Raw genomic sequence first — 22,128 nt, 5'->3', positions numbered from 1 at the left:
GCCGTCTGGGTAACATAGGTAAAGGAAGACTTATGCTATCGGCAAATTAAAATCGTCTCCGGAACGTATGTCGCTCATACGAAGCTGTTATGTGATATGAATCATAAGCCATCCACCATGACACGCAGATCTCGTGAACATCATTTTATAATCAGTTTGCCTTATGGTTAAGGTGTCACAAGAGGGAGATTGCTGCAGGTGACCCTGGATCCAAGCGAGAACAGGAGTTGCCAGATTACTAAATGACATGTGTGTCGCAGTAGGTGAATTGTCAGCTGCCTTAATACTACAACCGCCAATTTTAAGTTTGTATAGTATTTCCATGATGGTTCCTGCCGCCAAACCTATGGCCAACAGTACTGCATTCCATTAATTACGTGTACCATCTAAGTCTTTCGAAGAGTTTAGTGACTGCTACAGTGCCAGTGTGGGTGGGCTGCCGTTTGCATGCTATAGTGAAGGTAAACAATACGTTTTAAAATTTTCGGGAACAAAAGCTTCAAAATGTATGGTCTGTACTACAGAACGTATAGGTTTAGTAACATCTCAAACCTACAAAATGGGAGACTTGCAAGTATTTTAAGAAGTGCTGAAATAGAATCTGAATGACGCCGAAACATCAAAAGGAACTTCATCCGCCGGCCGGAGTGGCCGAGCGGTTCTAGGCGCTACAGCTCGGAACCTCAGGTTCGATTCCTGCCTCGGGCATGGATGTGTGTGATGTCCTCAGGTTACTTAGGTTCAAGTAGTTCTAAGTTCTGGGGGGCTGATGACAAAAGTTTAGTCCTATAGTGCTCAGAGCCATTTGAACCATTGATCTTCCTCCGATGTGGAGAAAGATTTCAGAATTTAGACTGTCAAAGGAAATATTTCAATAGAAAAACAAAATACAGAGTCAAAATCGGATTACTGTAAAGGGAAATCCCACATCGCAAAAATTAATTTATCTTTGTACGTAACAACTTTGATCTGATTCGAATGAACACTGACAATAATTGGGCTCCGCTTCGTATACCTGGGCGGATGTGAATTTAATTACGGAACAGTTTAGGAAGCCGACAAAAATCAAATTTTCGGATTTAAGTCCAGGTGTCCTTACTGCTGTCAACTAAATGTGACCACACTGAACTGATAACTCAGTACGTAAAATATGTAAATCTAGTCCTGTTTTGTAGTATCAGTCGGACAGGGAATGTGTGTTTGATAGTACAGCCGAAATATTAGGGTTTCGCAAGTAGGAAGGAAAGTTCACACTAAATTTAAACTAGCAATACCAATTAATGATTCAGACACAAAGCAGATGAGTGGTAAGCTCGTACCCAGCGGCAGCTACAATAATGGTGGGTAGGCATGCTTAACTAATCTCCGGAGGAATCAGTGTGGAAAGTGGGATACTCCCTCTCTACGAAATGAGGTGTAATTTAAGATGTAACATTGTGCCTACTGCGATAATGAACGCAATAGGCACTTCATTTTAAGAGTGAGGACTAGAAAGGGCAGACGAACCTAGGTATATAGAAGGCAACGTGGAAGAAACATTTGATAGCACTGCATCTTACCGGTGACAGAAACTGCTGCTGAAACTGACCAGGCCTCTGAAGGCCCAACGGTACCGACCGGCCGCCGTGTCATCCTCAGCGGAACTGGCGTCACAGGATGAAGATATGGAGGGGCACGTGGTCAGCACACCGCTTTCCCGGCTGCATGTCAGTTTACGACACCGGACAAACTACCACTAAATTAAGTAGCTATTTAGTTTGCCTCGAAAAACTGTTCTACTATAGGGAAAAGCATGTGGGAAAGCGCTGGAAACCTTCAGCGAGGTTAAGAGCAAAGGCGGTAATATTGAGAGCACCAAGGGGATTTAATATAAGCGTTGTGTGAAAATAGGTGGAGTGATACCGTGAAGGCCTTTGCGGCGTGGGGCAGGGAGAAAGTTCTTGATGTAGTGAGACTGAACTAGTCCATATGGAAACAAAGGCCATCCACCATGACGCACTATATGATGGCCTTGACAGTTGACGCCGTCCAGCTGCAGGCAATACATAGACAAATTGGTAGAGTAAATAAACTCTCAGAGGGCCTGCTCGGGTTTAGGAACTAAAGGGCGAGAGACATCTCTTACGTTGTGTTCGATTACGGAGACGAAGTAGAACACAAATCTGGAAAGGTCGATTAAGGTCAGAAAAAGCGTTGACGTCAAATGGTGCAATTAGCAGTATACAGAAGGTTCAGAAGGAAACCTAAAATTTAAAACCAGAGTATATGCTTGGCTCTAACAAGGCGTAAAGCAACGATGCCGTCTGTTCCTCACTGTTCGACCTGTATACCAAAGAAGCAGCTAAGAAAATTTGAGTGTAGCGGATTAAAGAGAACCGGATTGAAGTTTCACGGGAAGAGTGATAATGTTTTAGTATTGCCACTGCTGTTCCGAGTTAAAGAGAAAAATACGACGACGTAAAACCGAATTAACAGTGGTGAGTACACGAACTGGAGTCAATGGAAAAATGAATTAATGAATAGCAGCAGTGACAGTGAAAACCTGACCAAAATTAGGGACAACAATTCTAATGAACTGCTTCTGCTACCTTTGAAGTGAAAGAACATGTGACGGATGAAGCAAAGACGACACAAAAAGGAGAATAAAGCATTCATGGCCAAAAGAAGTTTACTAGTATCCAATACCGGCCTTAATTTGATGAAGATATTTCAGAAAACGTTTGCGAACAGCACAGTATGGAAGTGAATGACTGGGAAAAACGGTACAGAATCTAAGCTTCTGATGTGAGGCTATCCAGATAAGCTGCGAATGCGAAAATATTTTGTTGACATCGACCTATACAGGGAGAAATACCACGATAAAATAATGTAAATGAGAACTCGTACGGAAAGGTACAGGTGTTCGTTCTTTCGACGCGCTATTCGAGATTGGAATAACAGATAAAGGTGATGGGTAGATAAATCTACCCGACAAACGTCATTTGCCGAGTGTCCTTGTAGGTGTAGAGACGGTAAGGCAAGAGTTCTCTGCACAGTCGGCTTTGAGCGTGATGTGTAGCTGTATTCCTTGACTGACCTTGTTTTTATCATAACGTAGTTTAATTCCATTTGATTTGATACTACTCGATATTTACATTTTTAAAGTGAACATTCAGCGATTGTTACGATTATCACACCAATTAACATTACCTCTACCCGTACACTGGCAGTTGCAGGCCAATGTTTCTGTAGTCTTGTGAATCGCGGATCGTGAAGTCTCTTACAGCACTTAAAGCTACCATAGTTTCCGGTTAAACCCACGTAACACGAGATCCTGTGTGGCCAACCTTTTAAGGTATTCAATCCCCGGTGTTTTTAGTCTTATGAATCTACTGCAGTCAAAATATGAGCTGTCACTGAACACTATTTTGCGTTAGGTACTGGTTGCTTCTCTCCATAGGGTAACAACGGTAACTGAAACGTTGTAAATATAGTCTGTAGTGTCTTAAAATCGTCACGTCAGTGCCAGGAAGACGTACAGATGCTGACGCTAAAGTATCTGGAGAATAACGTTCACTGTCACCGAGAGCCAACGCAACCGCACACTCAGACCATGGCTTTGCTTAATGACGTGCCATATCTGATCAGCTGAGTTGATCTCAGATAAAGTACTGAATCATCTCCGAAGTTATTGGGAGGCGCCATGTTGGGACTGAGCAATAATTTCGAATGATGTTATGGGGAGATTACTGGCACATTCAGTTCGTCTGTTAAGCGTGCTGGTTAACGATCGTTTCGAAGTAGTCGCTTTCAGCGATCAAGTACCATAGGTTTGTATTTTTACAGATTAGATATCCTTAGATATTCATATTACCCTCCCGACTTCGACAGGATTTTAGTATCGTTCATGTTAAACAACTATTCATCCTGTGTACTCTTTCTGATCCCCAGTCACATTTTGTAATTATATGTTAAGGTTTGTAATCTAAATCTATAGTAATTTCTCTCTTATCAGTAATTTAGTAAATGAATAATCTTGACACTAAATATTACTACATGGTCAACCAAGTCTGTCATCACGACCATCTTTCTTAGTCAATTTTATCCGTTGCACAGTTCAGTTATATGACCCTTGGGAAGTTAAAATTAAAAACGCGATTGCCCGCTGGTAAGACGAACTTGTGGAAAAATGATTCGCAGAAACATGACACTGCATGTTTAAGTACTTCCGTGATGTATTTGCAGCGAAACACTCAAAAATTAGGGTTTAATTATGAGACAGTGAGTCCCGATTGGTATTACGGGTAATAATACCCTGTTGTCCTGAATCCAATTGTCTCGAAATTGGATACAGGTAACTTAGTGGCATTACTGAAATACGGAACATGGATGGTACGAGTGATTTGGACTCTGGCCCCCCAGACTACAACTGGTGTAGCCATTGCGCCACGTCGCTCAATCTTAGGACATGACAACAAAATCAACGAAAGTGTCTTTCCGCTACCTCCTCGCGGCTCTTCTAACGTAAACCGCTATTCATTTTATCTCAATACTGTACACGTTAACTGCGCCAGCGATTTCCTCCCGCTAACTGCTCTTAGTTAAGCGTAACTGCAGCGACCAATGCTATCTTATGCATAATTTCCTCTAATAGATGCACTTGAAACCACATGACGCAACGAAGATCTCTCCTATAGCTTTGAACTAAAGGTCAGGGAGAAGTCGATATGGACCACGGCCACTGAGCCCAAACGTTTCTCAGTTTAACACCAGCCGTTAGGGCCTACAATGTAGGATTAGCCAATATTACTTGGCATCTCCGCACGTGGACGGAATTCTATCCGTTAAATATGGTTTCCAATGAGACATGGTTAGCGTACCTGCCGCTTGCTGCGAAGATCCTGCCGCCTGCTGTCGCCACTGGTACACCCGCCGAAATCTTTCCAGTATGTATATGTATGAAGTAGCGTTGAAGTGAAATGTGGATCGGGAACGGCTGTCCCCTGCTGCAACACGAGACAAAAACCGGGTGCTATTATTGCCATCTCTCATAGCTTATGCAATAGGAATGGGGGAGAGGGGGAGGGAGAGGGAGACAGAGAGCGCTCTTAGCACTGATACTGCAAGCACACACGAGTTATTTCACACCTGGGATGAACGATCATAATTACGTTAACTGGTTTCAGAGCCATTTATAAGCAATCCGATGTATGAAGTAGAATAATAGGCCCAGTTTCCTGCAAAGCAGGCGTCCGGATACATCGGTTACCACTACCAAACGACAAGATCGAAGTTACATGCCGTTCTACACGCAATTTGAATCCGGAAAGCTCACGGTCCGATTTAGAAAATGAACTATGGTCGTTCTGACTGACAGTTACCCATCCGATAAATAGTAGGCACTAATGCGAAACTTAAGCCAGAAATGCTTAATTTTGCCAGAGTCATTTCTTTGATCGATATGCCGCTTATTTGGACGGGGAAGAGGGGCAGCGTAGCGGTGTTAGTGGCAACGATGTCGCGTTGGGTATTTTACTCTGAAGACCATTAGTAAGGCTGCTAATGAGTCAACCGACCACTAGGACTTGTTATCGACCGGCGAACTCTCCTTGTCGGTACGTCGGGCGGGTAGCACCAGCCGATAGCCGACCTCGCCGTCATTACATCCAACAAATTGTTTTTAACGCTGTATAGTACCAATGGTCCGACAATTTTCTGGAAATTGTTAACTGTAGATGTTTCTGGGACACGTGCGAAGTATAGCAGAACAAATGCAAGAAATTCACTTTCTCCATCTTTTTAACAAATCCGTAATGGTTTCGCGTGGCACAGATAAAGGTCCGTGGACCTTCTGCATTTCTGTTTCTGGGTTTTCCGATACTTTTCGGAAGTATCGACATTCAGTGGACGTTAATACGTCAAATACAATAGTTGTGCGCATTAAAATTCCAGCCTCCATCTAAGCCCTCTGCTATGAAGGGTTAGTGTGGAATAATTGAGCTCTAACACTTGCTAAATGCTTCATTTTTTATTTAACTTTTTGTATTACATGTGTGCTAGTGCCATGTATAGACCTTCGAAACGAACGGGTTTCTTGAATTTAGAGGTAATTTTATGCTACATAAATGAATAAACGTTTACCTGAACGTCTTATTTTCTTTTGGTTTACCATGATTTATTCCTCCGTCAACTAGATCACGTTACAGGTTCAGGACATTTTCGTTAATAACTGCAGGATACAACAGGACCAACTGAGGTCCTCGTAATTTCGTCCAGTGGCCAAAAATAGCAATGTAGCTAACAGGCTCTCCTGGAGCCTTCTAGCCTCGAGAATTTTTTTATTTCTCGTGAAGAATTTTTTGATGCTCAGCAGCTCCGAAATGCATCACTCACGCAGTCTCAGATAATTACAAAGATCTGAGGCACCTGAACGTGGATGAATTTATATTAGCTACTTCTCTACTCACAGCTTTCTCTGCTTTTTTGCATTAAGTTCTAGAATATCCAAGGTTATCCCCCTTGTCTGTGTATGAAAAAGCGGGATATCGCAGAACGAACAAGATGAATTAACAACGGGGCATCCCAGTAATCGGTGCATGCTATTAGTCTGGAATCTTGTCTCCTACGAAATTAAATTGTTGCGTGTCTAGGGATCTTCAGTACTACAAACTGTGATACGAAAGTAACTATAGCGTGCGTTATGCTATAGTATCTAGGATCAGAATTTAAATGAGATTATGAAAACCGATACTTCCTATATTTATTGACTTATGCTTCTGATTGTAAGACCATGTTAGTCATTGATACCATTAAGTCAGTTAACAGTGAGAAGGTCACGTCAGGCACGTAATCGCCAGTTAGCCAAGGCAGCTATTGTCTATTACATGTTTCTGTTGAGCACTGTAAAATAATGGGTACATTTATGTATGACATACTGACAATTATGTACCGCACAAGGAACCTTCAGTCGAATGCAGTGGTATACGTGAAGATCGCCACTACCGCATCTGTGTTTCCGTGTACAAACACGAATTACAGAATTTAGTGGTTTGGTGCTGCCGTTTTTACACAACTTTAAGCTGTATAACCGAAAATATTGAAGGTCAGCAGTTTACTCCCAATAGCTCGGTAAACAAGTAGCTGCACCCTGCAGCGTAATAGCCCCTCCTTCGACCACGGAAATATATTTTAAAACCGTCATACAGCGGTTAGCTCACCGCTCGGCATAACATTTCATGTGTTTAGTGAAAGTCAATAGAACTTAAGGGTAATCAGGATGACTAGAGATGCAAGAATATCCACCATCGCTACCTAATTTCTGAAACCTGTGATTGACGCTATTTCAATGGCGGCTATTACTATTTGGAAGAATACAATTATTTGAATCCGGCCGCTTCACTAGGACGATGTAACATCTTTCTTACCAGGTAAGAAAAGAGAAATCACAGCCACTGTACTGCATTGTGGTTGCTAGACATACCATAACCCGACTGAAACCATTATTCCACCATAGTTTTGTAAGGTGAAGGTGGAATGACGTCAGCGAATAAGCACTAGCGTTCGTGGCTCAGTTAAGAACCTGACACCGATAAAAAAACCAAGTGAATGTGCACTTTCGGTGCACACGGCCGCTATGTTGCGTCTCAATTAACAACATGCGTTAAAGGCAGTTAACGTAATGCAATGTTGCTTTAGCTTTGTCAGTAGCTACTCAATTTTCGGTCGAAATTTTGTATGGCTCGTAAACAGAAGTAGCTGGTATATCGTCCTATTGTATTAGAATTATCACATTGCAGTTTTCGTCAAAATCAAATTAGATAAGTATGTTAATGCAATGGCGGGCACGCGTTGAGGGAAAAAGGGGGGGGGGGGGGTTGCATTACACATCGATCTATTACGGCAATGTTACATTGTGATTCAAATCCAACTTAAGCCTCTAGATTCGCAGCTTACCAGGCTGAGTGCGCATTTTGTTGTTACCGTTCACTAAATTCGGAAATCGCCAACCCATCTCCAAGTTGGTAAGAACAAGACTTACCTGGTCCTCCATATAGACAACGTGTAATTACCTTCTGCCGAAAGAAGGCATTTAGGGTGATTCTCGCTGGCTACCGTATACTATCACCCAATTGGCTATGATCAGTGAATTAATTTCCAGTAACTGCACATTAAGCAAGAACCGCTGATACCATAAATTCACTTGAGGCGATAGTGAAGATTTAAGCAGGTGGCGTTGTCAACCAACGCCCTGTAATTAGTTCAGATCCAAACCGATAAAGACTAACTTATTTGGTCAGGTTTACACAATGGTGACCAAGGGATCCGTTACGTCATTTACTTACAGAAAGTATTCTAATACCAGAAGTATACGTAACTATTCGACCCGACTTCATACACATCAAGCTACGGTTTTCACTACCCGTAATTCATGGTTCCTTACTTTCCTCATTTAACTAATTAAACACTTTAGATCTTGGCAGAATTATGAGGTTACGAAATGAGCTGATACGAGGAATCCGTTACTGCTGCCACCCTTCGTATGTGAATTACTACTCGCTTGCTGCGTACCTCCAGCATTGGGCGGCAGTTGGTCTCCTGGAAACTCCGCGCCACCGGTGACGACCCCCTGCTGCTGCTCCTCGTTACCGTCGTCTGCTGGAGCCGCCATTAATCTGCACTAGTAAATAACATAGTTGGTATCGTTACTTGCACACACTCGCTACAATAGAAATAGTTAGCACAAATAGTCACTGGATGACCAACAGACAAAACTTCAATAGTCAATGGGCTTCAGATTTATTAAGAACGCAGAGTACACTCCAGTGATAACCGAGAGCCTTTATAGTCGCTGCAGTACCTATAAGCAACTTCTAGATTGTAACTATTCGAAATACCAACTGACTGCCATTAACGGCTGCATGAAAGCTTACGAACTATCTGAAACACTGCAGAATCTACTCAATGTCGAGGTAATGCCATTTGGAACCGTCTAATCTAACGTTGGAAGCTTAGATTGGGAGCTCAAATTACAAGCTATTCCTTAGAATTACCGGAATCATTAGCAATACCTATTGCTTGTATTTAATGAATACTGCTGTCTATCGTTTTGGTGGGTATTCAAGTACCGTATCACTGTATTTAAGACCACTACCACCGCGAAATAAGGAGTAGCTGTTCCATTTTACGGTACTGAATAAGAAACTTTGAGCTGAAAGGTGATGGAATTCAGAAACGGTTAACATCCCGTCTACGCAGCTCAATGAAATTAGCAAAAGGAGGTAAGTACGAAGGGCTATAGCTTAATACAGTTGTCTCAACACTTCAAAAATCTGAAAGAAGAAAAATGTCAGGAGCATGGCAAATATTCAAAGAATAGCTCTATAGTTTCGTATAATGAAATACCCTAACAGCAACTAAGTACACTATAAAATTTTGCTACCATGTCCAGCAGATAATACTCGCGGAAACACGAGACCCAGTGATGAATGTACGGCTAAAAATACTTATAGTCTGGAAACTGCTCGTGAACTGGGGCTAAAGCAACAACTTGGCTTAAGACGCTGCTCAATGTCAGAGACAAAGTCTACAAAAAATATATATAAACATTTAAGCAACACTAATTCACGTATAATCGAGAGAATTATGAAGTCAATGATACAAAAAAAAACTATGTATAATGTAATATTGATAAGAGCTACGAAACGAGTGTCCGCCTTCAATCCTGAGAACATACCAAGCGCCTTCTACGATATATTCTAATTTCAAGCTAAAAGAAAGGAACAGTTGTCTACCTGTTGATGTAACACCAATTATCACCGACGAACTTTGGAGCAGAAGTGCCAATCCCTGTCGCGATCCCCTGTAATATAGCGTAGCATCAGTCACGCCCTCTGAGGGCAGACGGCGCTAACCTGTAGCACAGCTAGCGTATGGGGCTCATATCTAAAGGTGCATGTATCGCGACGCACGGATATGAAGAGGAACGGATTTTGTTTTGCTTGGGGATGCATTCTTGTGTTCTCTCTCTACCCACGCGGACGTTTATTATGTTCTCACTGCAACCATAAGCGCCGGCAAATAGATCTCATAAAATTTCAGTTATTCTAGGGTAGTATTTCTCGTGAATATTACTTACGTGCATTGTGCTCCCTTCATCGCGAAGAACTTCTCACACATACATATCATTCGCAGTACCTGTTTACATTAGACCATAGTCCAGTATAAAGATACATAAGAAAATACGTAACTGGTACAGTTGGAGGCTCCCTCCTCCCTCTCCTCCCTATGATGGATGAAGTTATGTATGACTGTTTAACATTAGTCTAACTCTATTAGTGGAGGCACCTGTGACTGGTCCTTGGATTTCTAACTCGGTAGTAGAACAGTTGAATTATTTCAACACTCAGTTGGAGATAGGATAGACTTCGACGCAATTTATATTTTATTTTATTCTATTAAAAGATTGAGATTTTGAATCAGTGCCGTGTCGTCTGCAGATTAACCATTAAATCGAATAATTGTAAAAAGTCCAACAGCTTAAAATAATCCCTTGATGAAAAATCTTTGGTTCATAAGCAGGGAACAGAGTTCACTCGCGTATTCGTTTTCGTCAGCTGACTGCTTTGAGCTTTTGGATTTTCTGAAAATGTCCAGTTTTGTGGTTAACCTGAAGATGTTCATGCAAATGCGTCATTACCACGGATAATAAAACTAAAGCAGCAATAAAAAAATCGTATGTACAATTATGGAAAAGATGGTTGTATACCTTAACAAAGAATTTATTTCTCTTATAAAGTTCAAGTATTTCCTTGTAGTTATATATTTTGGAAATCTTTCAATTCAGGACAGTTTTCGTGTGTGCCTTCCAGTGCTTGGATTTATAATATGAGTGGGATTATGAGTTTTAAATTACCACAAAATTCAGAGTTAACAAAATGAAAATCAGTAAAATGGCAAGTATTACAATCGCATGAAGTCGGTTTCGCGGAAAGGCACGGCAACAGGTGCGATTCTTTAAATTAATAGTCTGTCATAACATTGAGCGCATGCAAATGTGGACGGTATGAATGTTTGCCTAGCAAAGTAGTAACGGAAGTACTGAAAAATTTCAGCTGCTAAATCTCAAGGAGGACAGAAAGGCACCAAAAATCAAGCGAAATCGTAACATTTTAAAAACAGTTTATCTAGTCGATGTGTGCAAATATTCTACAGCTCATAAGCCTGTGACGGTAAAATTAATAACATCTAACACAGAACTATATAAGCAGTCATTATTGCCTCCCTGCGTTTATGAGTGTAATGTTACAAAGCGGCCAATATTATGCAAAAAAATACCCCCCTGTCGTACGCTTCATAATGGTTCGCATATTTTAGATATTATGTGATGCGGTAGGATTTGGCGACATGAACCGACATAATATACCAAATGAAGTTTAGAGGCCTATAGTGAATTTATAAACTGTGGTCTGAAATTCTAAGTTTTTAGCACTCTGAAGGCGTCAACGCCAGAAGTGTCCCAGTACGAAACACCTATATTCCGCGGCTGCTTCAATGCTTACAAAGCTAAAATGTTCGTGACTGTACGACGACAAAGATGTTACTGATCAGTGGAGATGGGTTGTGTTGGTAATGTATTCAATATTCCCATACAACAATGAACTCGAATACGAAATTAGAGGTACATGGTTGATGCTTTTTCTAGGGTATCCCGCAATTCGTGACGTTAAAAGTGGGTGAGTAAAACCGGTTTTGCACTTTTAGATCTTAGTAATACGTCTTCGATGAAAGACGTTTTATAAAATTTTTAACTGTTAACTGGGGTAATTTTATCATATTTTTTAAAAAGTCAAAGCGTTGTCTTAACTTTTATATGTTTTTAAACAATAGCCTCAGTTTTAATCACACTATGTACACACTTAGGTAGTGCTTTTACAAGCCTGTCGAGTCTGTTTATTCATCAGTCTTCTAACTTCTATGTGGCCCGCGACGAATTTCTCTTCTGTGCTCCTGTGGCAATCTCATCATCTCAAGGTAGCACTTGCAACCTACAGCCTCAATTATTTGCCGGGTGTATTCCAATTTCTGTCCTCATCTACAGTTTTTAACCTTCACAGCTCCCTCTAGTACCACGGAAGTCATTCCCTCAAGTCATAACAGATGTCCTATCATCCTGTGGCTTCTCCTGGTCAGTTTTTTGCGCATATTCCTTTCCTCTTCGATCCAGCGCAAGACCACCTCATTCCTTACCTTACCAGTCCACCTTATTTTCAACATTCTTCTGTAATACCACATCTCAAATGCTTCGATTCTCTTCGGTTCCGGTTTTCCAGAGTCATGTTCCACTACCATACAATGCCGTGCTCCAAACGTACATTCTCATTCAGGACGCTTATTTCAGTCAAAAATACACCATTTTAACACCCTAAATCTTGATAAATAGGAACTTTCAGGAACTGTTTCCACCAATAGAGTTATGCGTACTCTGCAGGGTAGGTGTTAGGAGACGTTTTCTTCAACGCTGCTTTTTCGCCGTCTAGTAAGTACCCACGATTGCAGAGTGAAGGGACGTCGAGCTGAAGCCGTACTGAGGTAGGTGGACATTTAATATGAACAGTGCGATGAATGTAAAACAATAAACTGGTAGCCAAGATCGCAGGAATTCCTTTTGTTCCATGATTACCGGTTTCGGCCAAACCAAAGTCGTCATCGGATCTAGGGAGGATGATCCGATGATGACGGCTTTAGTTTGGCCGAAACCGGTAATCATGGAATAAAAAGAATTGCTACAATCTTGGCTACCAGTTCATTGTTTTACAAGCATCTAGATAGCTCCCTACAAAGTACTACCAATGTTAGAGCCAAATATTCTAACCCGCCCCGCCGCAGTATGTCGCCAGCCATACCTTGCACACCAATGTGAACAGTCGTTTTGTTGCCACTTCCTCCAATGATTTTAGAAATTGTGATGAAATGTTACCTAGCCCTTCTGCCTTATTTGATCTTCCGTCTTCCAAAGCTCTTTTAAATTCCGATTCTAATACTGGATCCCCTCTCTCTTCTATAAATCTTCCCGTTCATAGAATCATTCAATGTACTGCTTCCAGCTATTCGCTCTCTCCTCTGCATTTAACAGTGGAATTCCCGTTGCACTCTTAATGCTACCCGCCTTGCATTTAATTTCACCGAAGGTCGTTTTGACTTTCCCATATGCTGAGTGTGTCCTTCCGACAATAATTTCTTTTTCCATTTCTTCACGATGATGGTGTAATATTGGTGTAAGACAAGTGACGGTAGAGCTGAGTAGGGTATTTAGAAACAGGAGAAAAGGTTTATCTTGGCTTGCTCAGGTGGAGGCCGTAGCATAAACGGTGAACAAAGGAGCCGCTCTCGCAAACATTTCTATATAATTACTTATATTCAAGGATGATGTGATTTTAATTTACACGGCGCACCGCCGCTCCTATGCAGTACCTGAGTAACGTTTGCTGTGCCACGCTAAACTTGCACAAATACAATGAATTAATTTTTCATTCCCTTTGTCATTACAGATCTCCTTTGAGATTAACTATTTGTCACAGTTTGCGAAATGGTTCAGAAAATTAATAACTAGATTTCTTTCTTGAGTGAAGTATCGTTTCTCTGCCTAGCCCCTAGGCTACCTGTTATCACGTTACCTTACGTATTCCGCATATAAAAGCTTTGCCATGTAACATTGCATTATAGTTTGTTTCTGTATGTGTAGTGTTTCGTGCACTACCTTACCAAGACGTTGGTTGGAGCTTCAAATTCTCTGACATCTTCGACGACAGAATAAATCACTCGTGTTACGAGGCACGCTTAGCCTTATTCATATCAAAACTAGGTCGTGCTTGTAACCAGATAAAATCATTGCATCTCTACAGAAAAATCCATAAGGGCCTAAAAATAAAATACACGTAACGACTAGACAGTCTAATGCAAAATTCGCATAAAACATTGTCTTTAGCATGTATCTTCTGTAGGACCGCTGGCGATGAGCGTGTAGCTCAAGACTGGTCTTGAAAATAAAAATTTAAGACAAGTGGCATTGTCTATATACTGACGGAAATAAATGCAACAACAAGAAGGAGCCGTGTGATATAAACATAAGGTGGTAGGAGTGCTTCTACATCTTGAAGATCGCTGTCGCACAACTCGCGTAAGTATGGCATTAGTAGCCACTATGAGAATGCGAATCAGTTTTGCTTTAAATACACTCTGTAACGGTCCTGGGCGCTATTTTCCTTTGAGATTGGACGTAGTGAGTAGATGCCAGTCAAGAATGCCTTTAATGCGACAAAGACACATTCATCACAACCTCACTGTTGTACAAAAGGGCTACGAGAAGTTGAATGTTGTTCTGCGAATGAAGTCACTGTAAATGACTGATAACAGCAATGCTCACAAGAATGTACGATCTCAAGACGTTCTGAGCCCAGACGGCAAAGCAGCATTACCGAGAGGGAAGACCGTCGTGTTCTTCGTATGGTAGTAGTGATCGTACAGCATCTGCAGCAGGAATTTGAGTAGCAGGAAGCACAACAGTGAAGCGAACTGTTAAAAATCGGTTACTTCATGGGTAGCTTCGAGCCAGACGCCCTGTAACGTACATCCCAGTGACCACAAACCATCATTTGCGACTTCAGCGCCGTCAAGCGAGAGCTCGTTGAAGTGCTGGGTGGAGGATTGTTACGTTTTCTGATGAAAGCTGGTTCTGCCTCGGCGCCACTGATAGTTGTATGTTGGTTAGAAGGCGGCCATTTGCTGGCCTGTAACCAATCTGTTTACATGCTAGGCAATAGACCTAGATGCAAGAGATGTCCCACACATCGTCCCACCACCACCTACTCCAGTCCGGTCACTAACATCACCTATCCCATCAAAGCCATGACTACCTGTGAAACCAGTCATGTGGTCAACAAGCTAAGCTACAGCCACTGTGCTGCACTGTATGTAGGCATGAGAACCAGCAAGCTGTCTGTCCGCATGAATGACCACTGACCAGAAAACAAGTGGACCACACTGTTGCTGAACACTCTGTCAAACATTATATCCTTAATTTAATGACTGCTTCACAGCCTGTGCCATATGGATCCTTCCCACCAACACCAGCTTTTCTGAATTGCGCAGGTGGGAATTTTCGCTTCAGTACACGCTATGTTCATGTAACCCTCTGGGCCTCAACCCTCGTTAGTCGCTGTTCTCACCCATCCAGCCCCTTCCCTGCTCCCATTCCAGCACTACACAGCCATCATTCCACCACCACACCCAGTGTTTTTTCTATTTATTTTATTCTATTATTTTTATTTTTTATTTATTACTCTCTATTTCTCTCCTTTTCCGCTACTGCCCCTCCTCACCACCTCTCCACTGCCCACCACCCAACCTGCAGCACTACACTGTCCGCCATCCCCACTGACTATCCCTCACCCTCCTCACCTTAGCCTCCCCCACCCAGTCGCCACTCCCATCATGCACTGGTGGTGCTACTCACAGAGGGGTTTCAGTTGCCTGAGACTGCAGTCACGGGTGCGAATGGCATTTCCGTGTGCGTGTGCGTGTGCGTGTGCGCGTGTGCGCGTGTGCGCGTGTGCGCGTGTGCGCGTGTGCGCGTGTGCGTGCGCGTCTATTGCTGACAGAGACCATTGGCCGAAAGCTTTAAGTGTGAAAATCTTTTTGTTGTGCCTGTCGGCGACTCATCTCCGCTATAAAGTGAGTGGCAACTTTCTTTCTCATAATATTGAAGGCTATATTTCCATTTTTAGATCACTTGGAGTGTCATTCTTTTAGTTTAAATTATTTAGAAACTGGTCACTTTGTATATTATTACCATAATATAATACGAAAACATCATCCTAGTCCATGAATTTAGTCTTCTAGCATGTTGAGTGAACTTCGTCATAAATTCTTGCTGCAAGATGGTCATAAAAATGTTATGCAGTAGGCAAGTGGAGAGCCTATGGCTTAGCTTTCTTGTTGCGAATAAAAATTATCTGCAAATTTGAAATAATTAAAAATAAAACAATTTCTAATGTAGCCAACATTTCTTCCATCTCCTTGATGGTCTGTCCGTACAGGTACTCAGATTCTCCGCGATGGTACTTTGCGTCTGAGGTATATTAGCATAGATGTTATTGACATCATACGTCGTCATAGACGTGGTTGGCGGTAAGATAACATCCTGCAAATTGTTTATAAGCTGTTTCGTATTTTTATGCTGAAATTAGTAGGATGTCGGAAATGTTTATTCAAATAGCCTGGAAGCAGGTTTTCTACTTCATAACTTGCGCCTCCCCCCCGCCCCCCCCCCCTTATAGCATTCATAATCGGACCTAACGATTTACCTGTTTTGTGATGCTTGATAGTGCCACGTGATTTTGTGCCGTTGGGTGCACTGGTAAAAGTCGTTTCTTTTGAGTTTTATTACGAAACATTTCCGAGTTGCTAGAGAGCTTTTATAGTTTCGCTACGTATTTTGCAGTTAAATCAAGTCGAATTATCATTATCTAATTCTTCCTAAAAAAATTTGAAATTTGCTTCAGTAGTCCGCATGTAAGAATACTACCGCTGTCTTATTTTTGTCAGCCTGTACTATGAGTGCTTGATTTTCTGATAACTTACCATTAATTGACCTTATAACGTCACTGTTCGATTTTTCATTCTCTGCTTTTGATTTTCCTCCTTTCCCTCCGTAGATACAACCTTTGACCTTAGCTTAAATAACACGCTATCTACGTTAACGGCGCACTTAAGTGACGTGGGCCACAGCATCACAACCCCTTCAGAAAATTTAAAAATACTTCAGAAATAGAAAAAAGCCATATTTTGAATATATTAGAGGAAGAGGAAATTTTTAGATATAAAAAAGAAAACGGACAGTTCACATTGAACAACCAATTGGAATTAAACCACCATAGAATTCTGGCTAATTTTGGTTGTTTGTGTGACTAGGTGCTAGTACACAATAAAATTCTGTACTATTGTGGCTTGTACCGGTAGCGACCCAGCGCTCCTAGTCATAAATACATGACGTCGCATTGTCCGCATGAATAGAATCCGTTCCACCAGCCAGCTAGTCTCTCTTTGCAGTTCGTAGGGCCGCTTTTTCCTTGCCTCGCACTGAGCTGCCCTGCTGTCACACTGTCAAGACACTGCCACCTGAGTCTTTCCACATAGTAATTTGAGTGTGCCGCGATTATCCGGCCTCTTTTTTTTTTAAACGAAATTTTACCTTCCGCACACTGTACAATATTTTCTTTTTCGATGCAGACGCATTTTAAAGAATCGGCACGTCTTCTTTATCTTCTGCTCGCCATAGTATAGACGACATTCTCAGAATAGTAAATTTTGACTAGGAGAAATGGGACTGCCTATGATATTGTAACATTGTGAGTATATTTTAGACATACCTTTACTAATCTGCATGTCCAGAAAATGTGGTGACACTGTTCTTTGCTTATTATCATGTAGGTTCACCTGATGATGCGGCTTGAAGCCGCGGAATCGGTCGTGTTTTAATAAACAATAATTTTACCAACTGCAAGTGGAAATCTTCCTAACATCACGCCTTTCAATTGCTGCGGTTGCCCGGAATATAAAATAGTTTGTGAGCACATAGGGGACACTATCGGATGATAACCCCAACGTCATCCACAGCCATGCCTGTATTGATCGACCAAGTGCAACAGGCATGGAACTCCATCCCACAAGCTAACATCATGCACCTGTACAATGCAATGCACGCGCGTTTGCGTGCTTGCATTCTGGCGGCTACACGGTTATTAATGTACCAGCCTTTCGTGTCTGCAGTGGCTAATCTCGCCCTTACATTACCTTGTCATCTCACTATGTTAATCACTGAAATGTTACCTAGACAAATGTATCCTTGAAATTTCGTTACTCTCTATTATTTTTTCGTGTTGTGATTTTTTCCGTCGGTGTACGTACAGGGTGTCCAAAAAAGGACTCCCTGATTTCAAAATTAAATATCTCGAAAACAAAGATCGATAGAGGAATGCAGTAAACGGCATGTTTATTGTGAAAGCTGTAAGAAGTTTATACAGCAGTTTGAAATAAGTTACAAAAGCTGCTAACAGATGGCGCTGTAATCGCCATACGTAATGCCTAGTAGAAATAGTGATCCGAAGCCCAGAGCGATCAGTTCCACTATTGAAACTGGAAAGGAAGTTAGCGTACCGAAGGAAGAGTTTAAAACCATGCACTGCATTGAACAAAGCGTTTTTCCGGTGCTAGGGTACCACAGGTTAGAAGAGAGTCCTACGGCAACAAGGCGAAGTTTTCAAGCACGATTTAATGTTCCAAAAGGACCCGATGCGAAAGCCATTCGTATGCTCTTCACAAAATTTCAACGAACAGGTAGCGTAATTGATGATCTAGTGGGGCATGTTGGCCGCAAGCAAACAGCAGTTACGCCTGAAAATATCGCCACAGTTTCTGGAATTATTCAGCGAAATCCAATGTCATCCGTCCGTAGAATTGCATCTGAGACTGGTTTGAAGCGTTCCAGCACGCAGAAAATATTGAGACAGTCTACACATGTTTCCATTCAAAATTCAAACGCACCAAGCCATACCCGTACGAGCTGTGCAACAAAGGGTTGCCTTTGCTAATCAGATGCTCACAATGATTGATAGTGAAGGATTTGATGTTAGCTGCATCTGGTTTACAGATGAAGCACGCTTCCACCTGAATGGATACGTGAATAAGCAGAACTGGCGATTTTGGTGTTCCGAAAAGCCATATTGGTGTGAAGCGAAACCCTTGTATTTTCCTAAAGTTACTGTGTGGGCTGCAGTATGCAGCAGAGGCATTATTTGCCCTTTTTTCATTCGAGAAACGGTGACTGGTGCACCCTACGTTGCAATTTTGGAACAATTTGTCGCCACACAGCAAGCGTTAGAGGATCGAGCAGGTATTGAATGGCTTATGCAAGATGGAGCCCGACCACATCGGACCGAACAAGTGTTTCGCTTTCTTGAGGAATACTTCGGGAATCGAGTCATTGCTTTGGAATATCCCAAATTTACTGGTGCAGGCATGGATTGGCCTCCATATTCGCCAGATTTGACTCCCTGTGACTTTTTTTTGTGGGGCACAGTGAAAGACATCGTCTATCCGAAGCATCCCACTACGCTGGACGAGCTTGAATCGGTGATCTCTGTGGCATGTGAATCCATTTCGGTTGAGACACTACGAAATGTGATGGCGAATTTGATTCTTCGTTTGCGCCACCTCTGTAGTGCCAATGGTGAACATTTTGAAAACATTGTGATGTGATTGTTTGCAAATATTGTTTTCATACGGTTATTTCACTTATGTTTGCTGATATGAGCTGTACAACGTACAGCGCCATCTGTTAGCAGCTTTTGTAACTATTATTTCAAACTGGTGTATAAACTTCTTACAGCTTTCACAATAAACACACCGTTTACTGCATTCCTCTATAGATATTTGTTTTCGAGATATTTAATTTTGAAATCAGGGAGTCCTTTTCTGGACACCTTGTATGTTTATACTACTCGGAAGTTTGTTACGTTGAAACGTGTGCTACGCTCTTATTATTTTTGGATTAATTTGGCCTTGAAAATATGAGGTTTGACATACCATGTGGTGTCTAATGACCAACAAGTCCTTTATCTTGTCAAGAAATGATTAATGAGACAGACGTCCGTGCGAGTGGTTTCTTCCAAAGAGAGACGTACTAAAGCAAGGCTGGTACCTCGCAATGCAACCACAAGAGAATACAATCCCTGAAAGCTGCGTTGATGAATTAGCAGCGCTCGCGTACCCATGGCCAGAGAAGTTTCGCTACCCTGTCGTAGCTGCTCTTCTACTTACACCCCGCTCAGGCCAGTCCACGATCATCGAGCAAGACTACCCCCTGGTAGGCTGGCTGTGGGAGCAAATGTATTAGGCTGAGCTCAACACGAAAGTTATTGCCAGAACTACGAGCGAGAGATTTATATTTCGTTTGTGTCATGTGATACGTTAATGTTCAGAGACAACTGTAAACAACCATGACATTCTTGTGGAAGTCGATTGTGCAAAGTTATCTGTGTTATAATAAAATGAACTAATATTTTGTGGGTTATAGTATCCACTAGGTCGCCTTCCGGAGCATTGCAAATAACCCACTGTTGTACCGACGAGTGTATTTTCGTATAACAAATGGCAGCCAGTTCGGTCTTTCAGAAGACTTGCGTTGCCCGCTAGTAAAGTGAGACAGTGTGCACGTGCCTTAGTTGCCTGGGGTTTGTCTTGCTGCTAATTCCATTATTCTCTGTTGCTTATCAAGTATTTAACCATGTCTGACCCGTCACAGGCAACGACTCTACACGAAGTTGTTCGGTTTCAGGGGCAGCAGATTGAACGACTGCTGCTCAGTGTACAATAGGTGACTTTCCTCCTCTACCAGCAAGCAACACCACCACCACCGCCGCCACTCGCTGGACCTACGTTTCTTCCATTCAGTGGTACAGAAAAGGAACAGCCAGAAAATCAAGTGCAGTTTACGAAAATGCACGCGTGTCAAATTCGTACCTTAGCTCTATTAAAACGTGTATTTCCTCCCTGTGCATATGCTAGTAACGTTTTTCTGTCTATAGCATAGACAAATAAAATCTTCAATATCCATGAACATGTGATAAAACAGAATGAAAGGACTCATTTCCAGTCAGTATGGCCATTATCTTATAAAAGATCGCATAGTTGGGCAAACTCACTCCTGAGGCATAACATAATATTTTACGAAAATTATTTCTAATTTGATAAGAAAGTTCCACAATCTTTAAGGACATGTGGAGATGAGAAAAAAGATCGGGTTACAGTGGGACACGAACACGCTACCGGAAGGTCGACCACATGGCTCCCTGACCAATTACGCTATACTTAACTGCTGCTACGAATGACCTTGTATTTCATGTTCTGTTCTTTTGATTGCTTTAACCACCAGTGTTACTAATTATAACTAGTCCTACCGTAAAACCGAGCAGGGGGGCGCAGTGGTTAGACACTGGACTCGCATTCGGGAGGACGACGGTTCAATCCCGCGTACGGCCATCCTGATATAGGTTTTCCGTGATTTCCCTAAATCGTTCCAGGCAAATGCCGGGAGGGTTCCTTTGAAAGGGCACGACCGACTTCCTTCCCCGTCCTTCCCCAATCCGATGAGACCGATGACCTTTCTGTCTGGTCTCCTTCCCCAAAGAACCCAAGCCAATCCTCCTACCGAAAACGACGCGTTTTTAAATGAACCTTCAATGTGGCGTTGCCTTGAAACGGCGTACTTTGTCAGCGCGCAAGCTATAACGTGAAAATAACTAAATAAGAAAATACTTTGACCACCATTGAGACGTTTCCTGTCAACAAAACGTATTAATAACGACGCATTCTCGAGAGATTTAATATGTTATTGCTTAGAAATATCATATATAGTCATAGGGTATACGGTGTAACATAAAACCAACTAATTATCAGGTTCATCTGAACAAAACGAACGTAATATGGAGTCTCGCAAGTTCTGCTCGTGACACAGAGAGCGTTCTTGCTTTTTATTAGTTCTACTTTACGTAGCATACTGCCAAAGTATCACAGAACTTATGTTGCTTTTCACGTGACAAAATGACTCCTCAATGTGAAACAGGAAGTGACATTAAATGGTTCAAACGTTTCAAATGGCTCTGAGCACTATGGGACTTAACTTCTGAGATCATCAGTCCCCTATCTTAGAACTACATAAACCTAACTAACCTAAGGACATCACACACATCCATGCCCGAGGCAGGATTCGAACCTGCGACCGTAGAGGTTGCGCGGTTCCAGACTGTAGCGCCTAGAACCGCTCGGCCAGAGTGGCCGAGGAAGTGACATTATAAAGCTCACAAAGCATGACGTCAGTATAACCCAACTCCTTCCATGTGATGAAGGTAGCAGTCCGCATCCCATGATACCAAAGATGGTCATGGATCGTGAGAAAGGAGACCTGAGCAGGAACCGTGTCATACTGCTCTAAGTAGACAATACGGCGAATTACACTGTTAGTCTTGACAGCAAACATGTTACTTTATTAATATTAACTGTTTATATCATACAGAATAATACATATAGCTCATC

General features: G+C 42.0%; 1 protein-coding gene across 8 annotated transcripts in view; it reads right to left on the bottom strand.

Moving 5' to 3' along the window:
- The window catches only part of LOC126272424 (uncharacterized), a 35,477-nt gene extending 25,289 nt beyond the window's left edge, over nucleotides 1–10,188 (bottom strand). For 3 of the 8 annotated variants that reach the window (XM_049975270.1, XM_049975276.1, XM_049975273.1), the window contains exons 1-3: nucleotides 9,771–9,829; nucleotides 8,548–8,651; nucleotides 4,860–4,982 (exon numbers count right to left, since the gene is read on the bottom strand). In XM_049975270.1, coding sequence (XP_049831227.1) covers nucleotides 4,860–4,982; nucleotides 8,548–8,647 — 223 coding nt within the window. In that variant the 5' untranslated portion in view covers nucleotides 8,648–8,651; nucleotides 9,771–9,829. Of the gene's footprint in view, nucleotides 1–4,859; nucleotides 4,986–8,547; nucleotides 8,652–9,770; nucleotides 9,830–10,114 lie in introns of those variants that run through there. The other 5 variants (XM_049975272.1, XM_049975268.1, XM_049975269.1 and 2 more) reach the window with 5 other exon arrangements.
- Between the last annotated feature and the right edge of the window lie 11,940 nt (nucleotides 10,189–22,128).

This window comes from Schistocerca gregaria, chromosome 5, assembly GCF_023897955.1.
Source record: "Schistocerca gregaria isolate iqSchGreg1 chromosome 5, iqSchGreg1.2, whole genome shotgun sequence".
NCBI lineage: Eukaryota > Metazoa > Arthropoda > Insecta > Orthoptera > Acrididae > Schistocerca > Schistocerca gregaria.
The sequence above is the reverse complement of the archived record's forward strand: the minus strand, read 5'-3'. Positions and strand labels throughout refer to the sequence as shown.